The sequence below is a fragment of the Eutrema salsugineum genome, unplaced genomic scaffold, assembly GCF_000478725.1.
Source record: "Eutrema salsugineum unplaced genomic scaffold, Eutsalg1_0 scaffold_5, whole genome shotgun sequence".
In the NCBI taxonomy this organism is placed as follows: domain Eukaryota; kingdom Viridiplantae; phylum Streptophyta; class Magnoliopsida; order Brassicales; family Brassicaceae; genus Eutrema; species Eutrema salsugineum.
Window position 1 is genome coordinate 2,730,055 of NW_006256612.1, and position 10,657 is coordinate 2,740,711.

The 10,657-nt window shown below is 43.5% G+C and overlaps 3 protein-coding genes across 3 annotated transcripts; 2 read left to right on the forward strand and 1 right to left on the reverse strand.

Annotated features, from left to right (window-relative positions):
• Positions 1-320: 320 nt before the first annotated feature.
• On the forward strand, positions 321-2,195 carry LOC18991822 (ubiquinol oxidase 3, mitochondrial). Its single transcript, XM_006415148.2, has 4 exons — positions 321-842; positions 1,119-1,312; positions 1,506-1,800; positions 1,912-2,195. The coding sequence occupies exons 1-4, from the start codon at positions 432-434 to the stop codon at positions 1,969-1,971; spliced, it is 960 nt and encodes a 319-aa protein (XP_006415211.1). The 5' UTR covers positions 321-431; the 3' UTR covers positions 1,972-2,195.
• A 307-nt stretch (positions 2,196-2,502) lies between these two features.
• LOC18991823 lies at positions 2,503-4,099 on the reverse strand. Its single transcript, XM_024152155.1, has 3 exons — positions 3,491-4,099; positions 2,687-3,403; positions 2,503-2,598 (listed from the first exon to the last, which is right to left on the reverse strand). The coding sequence occupies exons 1-3, from the start codon at positions 4,097-4,099 to the stop codon at positions 2,503-2,505; spliced, it is 1,422 nt and encodes a 473-aa protein (XP_024007923.1).
• Positions 4,100-6,810: 2,711 nt separating this feature from the next.
• Positions 6,811-9,180, forward strand: LOC112083933 (meiosis-specific protein ASY2-like). Its single transcript, XM_024152156.1, has 5 exons — positions 6,811-7,360; positions 7,428-7,565; positions 7,640-8,379; positions 8,453-8,832; positions 8,907-9,180. Exons 1-5 carry the CDS (start codon positions 6,811-6,813, stop codon positions 9,178-9,180), a joined length of 2,082 nt encoding a protein of 693 aa, XP_024007924.1.
• Positions 9,181-10,657: the final 1,477 nt, after the last annotated feature.

The window sequence follows — 10,657 nt, forward strand, 5'->3', positions numbered from 1 at the left end:
TAGTGCATGTGAGAAAAATAAAGTAGTAGACGTGGAACCGGATTTTGTAATTTGTGTTCAAATTTGGTAGTCTAGACTCTAGACGCGTGAATTATTAAACGATAACAAATAAAATATGATATTGACTCACTAAGTAATGTAAATTCACATGTTCTTCTTCTTTTCCAGAAACCAGAAAAAGAAAAAAAAACGATGAAACGTGTCAAACATTGCCTCTGCTCTTATGAATCCTCCAAGAAACTTTGAATCTGACCGAGATTAGTAGTAATCACTTCTACTTTATATAAACTCTTGTCTTCCCAATTCATTTGCCACATAACCAAATCTGAAGGAAACCCAAAAAAATCTAAAACCATCCCTCATCTTTTAATTACTTTCACTATCACTCCAAAACTAATCGATATTGCATTCACACCCATCAGTTGTTACTCATGTCCTCCAGATCGATTTACCGTACTCTTCGACCGGTGCTATCATCTTCGGTACTATCGTCCGGTTTAGGTACTAGACCGGGATTAAGAGGACACGTCATCAGCCACTTGCCCACTGTTCGGTTTCTGAGCTCTGACACGTCATCTTCGGCGACTAGAAATAATCAGCCGAAAAATCCTATCCAAACGTCTGACGGCAAAGTCATATCCACTTATTGGGGGATATCTCCGACTAAGATTACTAAACCGGACGGTTCAGCTTGGAAGTGGAATTGTTTTCAGCCTTGGGATTCATACAAACCAGACGTGTCCATTGATGTAACAAAACATCACAAACCGTCTAATTTTACTGATAAATTCGCATATTGGACCGTTCAAACTCTGAAAATACCGGTTCAATTATTTTTTCAGGTAATTTAATCAGAACTTCAAAATGTTTTATCAATTTTTGTTCATATTTGTTCAAAATTTTTAATAAACTTGTTCGTCACTAAATAAACTCTGAGAAGAGATTATCGGAATTTTGCTTTAAACAAAAAAAACATTTTAATTTTGAATATATAACTAATAATTTGAAAAAAAAAATTCGAGTTTAGCTGGCTAATTAGATAAACCTTTGTTTGATACCATATAAATTTGTTCGTTTATATTTCCTAAACTCAATAATATAATCTTTTGAGTATATAGAGGAAGCATATGTGCCATGCAATGTTGCTGGAGACGGTGGCGGCGGTGCCGGGAATGGTCGGAGGGATGCTTTTACACTTGAAATCTCTCCGGAGATTCGAGCATAGTGCCGGATGGATCAAAGCTTTGCTTGAAGAAGCCGAGAACGAGCGTATGCATCTCATGACCTTCATCGAACTCTCACAACCAAAATGGTACCTTTCTGATCCAAAACAAACTTTTGGCACCTTTTCGAAATTTATTGAATCGAATTGTAGATGTATTATTTATCTTTCCTTGGATTAGACACCATTTATAGATTTATGCTGTCTTCACTTGGTTTAGTTCTCAAATGAACTTCGGTTTGGCCAGGACCGGTTATTTATCAATTTGAACCGGTTTTTGAAGGTACGAGAGAGCGATTGTGTTCGCGGTCCAGGGCGTTTTCTTCAACGCATATTTCTTGTCTTATGTAATCTCTCCAAAACTTGCTCATCGCATTACCGGATACTTAGAGGAAGAAGCTGTGAATTCTTACACCGAATTTCTCAAAGACATTGATGCCGGAAAATTCGAAAACTCGCCAGCTCCGGCCATCGCGATTGATTATTGGCGGTTGCCTAAAGACGCGACGCTTAGGGACGTGGTTTTTGTTATCCGAGCTGATGAAGCTCACCACCGAGATATTAACCATTATGCTTCGGTAAGGAGTTTTATTTACTAGTAGGATTTATTTATGAAATGATCTTTAATATTAGCCTTTTTATAAGTAAGAATGTGAATTTAATTAAAATATGGGGTTAATGTTGTGCAGGATATACAATTTCGAGGACACGAACTCAAGGAAGCTCCGGCTCCGATTGGATATCATTAAGGATCATGTGACAAAGCTTTTGTATAGATGTATGTATGCATATCAGCATGTGTAGTTGTGTCTCCATGATATTTTTTATTTTATTTATTAAATTTGTAATATACAGTACTCCTGTTTCTTAATATAGGTTGTTTTAGAGTCTCTTTCATGATTGGTTAAATTAGTTTAAACTAAGTAACTAACTATTAAACAAATATGTTGTAAAGACTAATAATCATTCTTAATCTTTGTGTTTTCATCCAAAAACACCCTATATTAAAAAAAAAACAGGTGGAGTATATGAAATTTAGTTTGATGCAGTACAGCTTGGGAGAGAGATGGAGAAATGTAAGACAAAAGAGTGTATTTATGGATGGTAACCAATAAAATACTTAAAAACCATTAATCTGAGATTAGTTTAACCGAAGCAACACCAAAAGAAAAAGAAAAACCCAAATGATACACGGAGAAGAAGAGTATCAAAACAAGACCACTAGCCTCACTTTATGATAAATAAACGATAAGCCTGAATATCCTCGGCAAACACATAACTCAAGTTTCTTTCTTTGGCTCCTTTGCAAGCAAGTACGAGAGACCATTGGTTAAAGCAGAGGACGAAGTCAAGGATGCGCTTAGAATATTGATGAGCTGCAAGAAAAGGCATGTTCAAGAACTAAAGCAGATAGCAAAAGATATAATGAGTCAATAGCAGTATAAAAATAGTATAACAACATACCTCTGCTTTGTGAATGCAAATCGATTGAGCCTCAATGTCCTTCATGTTAATCTCCATCTTCTTTAACAAGCCAATGGTGGAAAACTTGTTCATTGGAGTGATAGTCAGATCATCAGAGACAATGAACTTTGTTTGTCTCTTCACAAACCCAATATCATCTACCCCTATCGTTGGAGTGCCAGATATGGATTTTTTAGGATCAATAGGACTCACAGTAACAACTCTTTCATTTTTCCCAACCAAAGATCTATCAATCCACCTGGAAAGTTCGTAATCGCACAGAAATGGATAACATTGGGAAACTTTACATTCGTATGCTTGTGATGGGTAACTATGAATGTCAAGCAGTTTCTTACTGCAAGTATAATAATGAGGAAGACTACGGTAATCCAACTCTCTTCTACACCCACCTCTACACAAATTCCTGACACATCCCAAAATGGTATTGTCATTGGAGAAAGAAGCAGCCAACTCCAGAGGAAAAACAAGAAAAGTGAGAAGAGAATCAACAAAGTCTTCACTACACTCAGCATAAATAATCTTCCTGTCCAACTTTCGAACAAACACTTTCACATAGCATCGTGTTGCTTGTTCAACTCTCCCAGTTGTAAGTACCGGAGACAACGGTTTATCCATTCTTGTCACGCAATGCTTTCTGAGGAATGCGCATGTTAACGGAGACTCCGAAGTGAATACATTTGCCAGCAGGGTAAATACCTAAATTTTTTGGAGAAGATTAGAATATAGATTAAAAAAACTTGCAATATTAATGAGAATATATCAAAAATACATAAAACCAAGTACCTCGTCAAAGCCAACATCAGCAAGCATTTCACGCAAATCGCTTAAACACGAGTATCCTAGGCCACTAACAACTTCGACAATGCCATCAATAGAGTTAAATCTCACTTTCAAATCATCGGTGATAATGAAAGACGATCGACAGCTGACAAACAATCCATCTACACATTGCTCTTCTTCTGGAACCTGAACCTGATGGACCATCGAATATCCACATTTACACCTTGATGTGCTAAAATTGCTGTAAGACTTGCAGCTATGCACATTTGAGCATACAAAGAACTTTGTGGCTGTAGTATCATCTATGTTCAGCTTCAGCCTTCTGCAATGGATCTCCTTGGTACTCTTTGGATACATCAACATGCTCTTGCAAGCCTCGGTCTCGAAATCATCAACGACCACATCTGCAACACTCTTGTTAAGGTTCTTGTAACAACACAGGACCTGAGGCAGCTTCTGGTGCTTCTCCAGCAACCTAGCAATAGTCCCCATAGGGAGTGTCAAAAGGCCGTAGAGCACATCCACAAAATCTTGACTTGCCTCAGCCAACACAACTTTGTTTCTCTTCTCATCAACCAGAAGTTTCAAGCTAAACTTTGTACTTTTAGCCATTGGAGATTAAGTAAACCGAGCAAAAACCACTAAACAAGAAATGGAAGAGAGAAAAGTGAGAGACTTTTGGAATCACACAAATATTTGCCTCTACATATACTAATGAAGAACCAACGGTCGTGTGTGAATCTCAAGAGGTTTAACATCAACCATAAATGAATTTGATGACTCACGCATCAAACCCCAAACGCCATAGCGCGTAAAAAAACACCCTTTTGAGCTTCCCCATGTCCTAAAGGTAGGAACTTGAAATTCAAATTTTTAATTTGACCGTGATAAAGGAGTAAACCCAATTCAGTTCACCTTTGAGCTTCCCATGCTCTTCTAATAACTGAATCTACATCCTTATACGCAGAGTACCGATTTAGGGTTCCTAGATTCATTTTGATTTAGTGATTTTCCCGATAAAAAATGTTATTCCTTCTGTTTCATTATAGTTGATTTTCTGAATATTTATACATAGATTAAGAAAGCTATAAATGCTCAATTATTTAATGTTTATTTTGTTAATTAAGTTACTTTTACAACTAATTTTAATATTTTTATTATTACTTTTTCTTTTTTAATTATGCGTTAATGGAGTAAAACAACATGTATTAATATTATTCATTCAATTTAAAGAAGAGACGTGCCATGTCCTGTTGTCGAGTTTACAAATCCTTAACTGGTCACGATACTTTGGGAGACCACAAGAGAGAGACATTGTGGTTTACAAATTGAAGAACGCTTGTCGCTTAAAGACGGCAACAATCTCGGCTGATACAGGATGTGATGTGTCAAACCTTGAGATGATCAAGGATTTGCAACTTTCTTCCCGAGCTTCACGCACATGCGAGCTCGTATTTGTTGAGGATGATATTGACGTAGATGCAGAATCTGAATCTGAATGATCGTATAAATTCACCAAGGAATGTGAATGGAGGAGAAAAGCAGATTCCACAAGAAATGTTAAGACTTGTTTGTATAGATTTTTGTATGGAAACCCCAATTGCTAGAAAAGCAGATTTGTGTGTATTCTGCTTAGTGTAGAATGAAAGAGATTCTTAGTTTACAATTCATATAACAGTGTTTCTTCATATACAGACAATATCATTTGTAGAATCAAACAGATTATGGGAGAGAAGAAAGATGGTCTGGTTATATTACACATAAGTCTATAAAGTTTAGGCAGTCTTATATAAAACACCGATTAAGTTCCAGAAACAAGTAGTCAAAGCTGAAGATGTCATCATTGAAGCTCTTAGCAAACTCATAGCCTGCAATAGAAGATAGACTCAATGAAAAACTGTGTTTTTTTTTTCCTCAAGGCAAAGACTTGTAATCAAACTAAAGAGAAAAACCATACTTCTAGTCTCCCAATGGTGATCACTTGTTCATCAACATATTTCTCCTCTAATTGCATTTGCAACTTTAGCAAACTAATGTTTGAAACTATAATTTAAAGATACAACGGATGAACAAAAAGCATGATGGTACAGACAAATTACCTCACTAAAACCGACATCAAGAAAGATTTCACCGAGCTTGGAAGCATTTGCGTAACCTATGCTTCTACGAGTATTCAAAACATTTTCTATAGAGTGTTGATTACGGTATTCAACTATTCGAGGTCGGTCCGGTAATTTGAGTTCGAAAGAGATTAAGTTGATTAGATTTTATTAAGTTTCCAATTACAGTTCGTTCAGTTCGGAGGTCTCTCGACGAACTCAATACAATATTCAGGTCTCTATTCTCCGGGTCCGAAAAAAGATCCCTTCTACAGTAACAATTCTACTATTTATAATACACAAGCGAGGAGACGTTCTAGGGCTTCTCGTTCAGCTCTCACCGCCTCTCGTCGCTGGGCTTCTCTCTAATGGGCCGCGCTGTCAGGCCAGGCCCATTTCGGCTAAGACCATCGTAAACCGGGGTCAATTGGGCCGGTCTCGGTCTCTAACCGGTCTGGACCGGGGAGCGGAGCGTACCACCAACAGTATGTCCCCCCCCAGTTCGGTAAATGAACCTGACTGACTTTTGCCGAATTAGAGTTAGATCGGTTACAGGCCGAGGTCGGTGACGTTGAGTCCTTGGCTTACACCCTTCGTCATCCCTGGTACCTTGGCAAAGGTACTTAAGTATTTTTGCTTGCGGGGAACTGAAAAGACGCGTCAGTTTAGGCGGGAAATCGAGACGTTACAAGGCGCAGAACTCGAGAAGTCGCAATGATTCGCTCTTTTTCTATAAATAAGGTTCAGCTCTCCCCATTTCCTACTTTCGCTCCTACTGCCAAGGTATTTGCTCTCCCTTCTCTCTAAATTTTCTTTTTTCTCTCTCTAGAGTTTCCGGTCGCCGTCCGCCGTGCTCTCTCGTCGACGATCATTCTCTCGAGCTCTCCGACGATGTCTTCCGACTCTTCTTCCAATTCCGAGGCCGCGATCCTTCCCGAACACCGCAGGGAGGAAACTTCTACCGAGATCTCGAGCTCGGGATCTACGGAGCATTCCTCAAATGCTTCTTTGGTTCGGAAGAACTCCCGGGTCGTCGAGGTCGGTTCTGGTAGCCGAGTTCCGATTCGGGCTCCGGAACGGATGGATCAAAATCTCCGCGAGCCCGAGGGCCAAGTTCCTGCTGATTTGGTCCTAGAACGGGAGCCTGACGTGAAGACAGACGAGGACGCTCCATTGCGCAAGGTCGGGGATGGAGGGGCGTAGGATCCCAATGACGACGATATGATGCCGATCGTGGATCGGCCGTGTATATGCGCCCCGGTAAAATCCACACTGTCATCTCCAGAGATAGTTCGGGCTGCTATGCTGATCGGCGGAGCCCCTCCCGGAATCATTATCCAGGTTCCCGAGCCGGATGAGCGTCCATGGGATGCACCCGAGGACTTCATCTGCGTCTATGAAGCCTATTTCCGCGAGGCCGGGTTGAAATTTCTCCTGCCTCGCTTGTTGTTTGCTTACTGCAATCGTCGCGGGTGCGCGATCTCGCAGCTTCAGCTGGCGTCAATAGTGAATTTTGTCGGGATTCTCCAGCTCGGGCGCGACATCCGGGCTCACATCAACGTGGCTCAATTCGAGGAGCTCTTTATTATGAAGGTCTCGGCGGCGAAGAGTTGGTTTCTGTCGGTGAATTGCAACCCGAAGTTCGACCTGGTGACTGGGAACAAGGCTAGCAAGTTTCCGAACTGGGATCAAAGCTACTTCTTTGTCCGCGTGGATTCGGTATCTGCTGAGAATCCGGAGAGCACGTTCCGGACTGGCTGGAGTGTCGATTTTGGTACATATCTCACGGTTAACTCCTCTGTTTTTTGGTCGGTACTAACAACGTTTTTATGCTTATGCAGATCGCCACGTTCCAGGATTTATTCAGCGCTCCCTCACGTCCGACCTTGCGAAGCAGTTAAGTGTCGCCGGACAGTGTCGTTGGCCACTTGCCTACCAGGAGAAGATTGACCGTCGGATAAAGAGAGCTCAGGACAGAGGTATGAGTTCTCGGATCGTCTTGAATTTGTTATCATTCGGATTATGGTTGACACTTGTCTTCTTTTTTTTGTAGCAAAAAATAAGACGGAACCCAGCTCGTCGAGGCCGGTACCGAAGAAGAGGAAAACGAAGAAAGTCAGCAAGTCAAGTCGGAGAAGGATGGCGTTCGACAGGTCGGATATCCCAATAATGGACTTTGGGGCTGATGAGGAAGACGACAATGCCCCAATCAACATCGTCGGTCTCGATGGGAACGAGGCCGGTGACGGTGTTGAAGCTGCTATCGGGGACGAAGTCGATAATGTCCCGGTCGGCCCAGTTGACCCCCTGATCCCGGTTGCGGAACCGGAGGGCAATGTGGCGGGAACTAGTGTTCCCGAGGCGACTCCTCAGCCTCAAATGGAGGAGGGGGAAATTGGTGAGCAGGATAAAGACGAGCTCACCATCGCCGACCGCGCCCGTAAGAAGAAGGGCAAGTCTAAGAAGTCGTCTCGGAAGAGGGGTGGCGAGCCCGAGACGGCTGCGAGTGAGGGGACTTTGGTCCTTCACGACTCGCCTAACGCTTCTCAAGTTCCTCCAGCGGATCCGGCTGCCGAGACCGAGAACCAGAGGTCGTCCAAAAGGCGTCGGAATTCTGACTCTTCCTCCTTCTCAGTCCGGCTCAAGTACAACAAGGACTGGTCCTTTTTCGACGACTCATCCGCCTGCGCCAAGCTCTTCAGGCAGATCGTGCCGGCCTCGTCTCCGATGCTTGAGACGAAAGACCTCTTCCGCCCTAAGTCTTATGCTCGGGTCGCAAAATCTGCCTCCGCTGTAAGTTTCTCTCTGCCTTGAACGCTTAGGCTTTTTTAGTTTTGAAATGTGTTGACTCGGGTTCCATTTTCAGCTCGTCTGCGATACCAACGAGCTCGTTCGCGAGTACGACTCCGAGGTCGAGAGGCTGAGGAGGGTCAACGCTGAGGTTGCTGCTGAAAGGGCGTCTCTGGAAACATCGTACCGGGACGAAAAGGAGAGGTATGAGGCTGCTGTGCTGGCCTTTACCGAAAAGGAGAAGGAGAACGCGGCTTTGAAAGAGCAGGTCGAGGCTCTGATGAAGCGGACTGTCGAGCTGGAGGGGGACGTGGACGCTCTGTCCAAGTCGTTCAAGACAAGCGAGCTCGAGAGGCGGAGGTATCGGTACGCTGAGTCGAAGAGCAGGAAGATGCTGGCCGCCCTTAGAGGCAAGTGCGAGGGGAAGCTCTCCAAGATGAAGGACTTCATGGACAAGTCCGACTCCGGAAAGCGCCATTCCTCAAATTCAACCAGGCGACCGCTCTGATCGGCTTCTGCGACTTCCTCAGGAGGGAGCACAACGTGATCGTCCCGTCTCACATCGTGGAGACGTACGGGCGTAGGATCAAGAACTGCACAAAGAAGGTCGATGACATCCCTCTTCCGCGGTTTGAGAACGAGGATTTCCTCCTCCCGAGCGAGGACGACCTCATCTCGAGGATTGTGCTTCCACCGGGGAAGCAGGTTCCAGAGGGCTTGGATCAGTTCGGCTCGAACTCCAAGTCGATCTCGGCTTATCGGGCAGCAAGTCTCAAGAGTCCGGCGTCCGTTGCTCGTCAATAAATCATCCTTTCCTTAGTTTTCTTTCTTGTTTTTATTTTGATGTTGTAAAGACTATTCTGCCCGGGTAGCTCGGGTTTTTAGGCGTTGTATTTGTTGCCGTCTAGTTCGGCAAATTCAGATATTTTTATGAAATGAACATGATTTTTCTCTATCTCGATTTTTACTTAGAATTTTCTTTTGACATTTCATTGCGGACTGTTGGGAGTTCGGCTTGTTTTGATTAAGTTTGGAGTTCGTGATGTTATTGCGACGATGCGGATGAACTCGGGAAACTCTTCGAACTTGAATCGCGGTTGGCGGATTGCTGTTCGAAAGAGTGAGTGCGGGTTGGGCTCCGGCTTTGAATAGTGGGCACCATGGGGGTGCGGGCGAGACGGATTTCGGCTTTTGAGATTGTATTCGTGGGGAATACTTAGTTCGATCTCTTGGCCGGGGAGTCGATATGTGGAGTTAGTGATAGAAATGAAAAAGATGGATTTTTATTGGATTTGTAGCTGGACTCGAAATCGAGCTGCCTACGTACCCTTTTGCAAGGGATCAAGCCACTCGTAATTCAGTTTACAGGGGTGAGTTCGGCCGGAGCCGGACTGGTTTTTTTTTTTTTTTTTTTTTTTTTTTTTTTTTTTTTGGGCCGCGCACTTGTTGGCTGGGACTTAATAATAATATCGTTTGAGATTGGCTGAGTTCCAGGATCGCGGGATCGGCGTTCCGTCGAGCTGCATGAGTTCGTAAACCCCAGGCTTGACGATTCTCATTTTCTGATATGGACCTTCCCAGTTCGTTCCCAGTTTGTCTGCATTCAGCTCCTCAGTGTTCTGGAACACTTTGCGTAAGACGAGGTCGCCTTCATCAAAGTGCCGACCTCGCACTTTCTTGTTGTAGTACCGAGCAGCGAGGTTTTGATAGTTCTGAATTCGGAGGAGAGCTAAACAGCGTTGCTCTTCCAAGTTATCAAGGTTGTTGAGCATCATCAGGTCGTTGAGATTGGGATCTTCGGGGAGCATTGAGTACCTTAAGGTTGGAATACTCACTTCTGTCGGGCAGAGGGCTTCGAGTCCGTACGCTAAGGAAAAAGGTGACTGTCCGGTCGATCGCCTAGGAGTAGTTCGGTGCGACCATAAGACTCCGTCAAGCTCGTCTGCCCAGGTACCTTTCTTAGCCTCGAGACGTTTCTTTATGCCGTCCAGGATTGTCTTGTTGGTTGCCTCGGCCTGGCCATTGCCTTGCGGATATTGCGGGGTAGAGAAACTAAGGCGGATTTTGAACTTTGCGCACCACTCATTGAACGTCCCCGCAATAAATTGTGGTCCGTTGTCCATGACGATCTCGTGCGGGACCCCGTGTCGGCAAATGATATACTTCCAGACGAATTTTTGTACGTCCAGTGCGGTAATCTCCGAATAGACTTCGGCCTCGACCCATTTTGTGAAGTAGTCGGTCATAATCAAGATATACTGTTTTTGACTTGTTGATCGGC

Bases quoted from the DNA above. Each gene is read 5' to 3' on its own strand.
- LOC18991822 (XM_006415148.2), top strand. From the start codon at position 432: ATGTCCTCCAGATCGATTTACCGTACTCTTCGACCGGTGCTATCATCT. The intron at 843-1,118 runs GTAATTTAATCA...TTGAGTATATAG, and splicing joins CGGTTCAATTATTTTTTCAG to AGGAAGCATATGTGCCATGC. The intron at 1,801-1,911 runs GTAAGGAGTTTT...AATGTTGTGCAG, and splicing joins ATATTAACCATTATGCTTCG to GATATACAATTTCGAGGACA.
- LOC18991823 (XM_024152155.1), bottom strand. From the start codon at position 4,099: ATGGCTAAAAGTACAAAGTTTAGCTTGAAACTTCTGGTTGATGAGAAG. The intron at 3,404-3,490 runs GTACTTGGTTTT...CAAAAAATTTAG, and splicing joins CTGATGTTGGCTTTGACGAG to GTATTTACCCTGCTGGCAAA. The intron at 2,599-2,686 runs GTATGTTGTTAT...CTTTTCTTGCAG, and splicing joins TTTGCATTCACAAAGCAGAG to CTCATCAATATTCTAAGCGC.
- LOC112083933 (XM_024152156.1), top strand. From the start codon at position 6,811: ATGCCGATCGTGGATCGGCCGTGTATATGCGCCCCGGTAAAATCCACA. The intron at 7,361-7,427 runs GTACATATCTCA...ATGCTTATGCAG, and splicing joins TGGCTGGAGTGTCGATTTTG to ATCGCCACGTTCCAGGATTT. The intron at 8,833-8,906 runs GTCCGACTCCGG...CGACTTCCTCAG, and splicing joins ATGAAGGACTTCATGGACAA to GAGGGAGCACAACGTGATCG.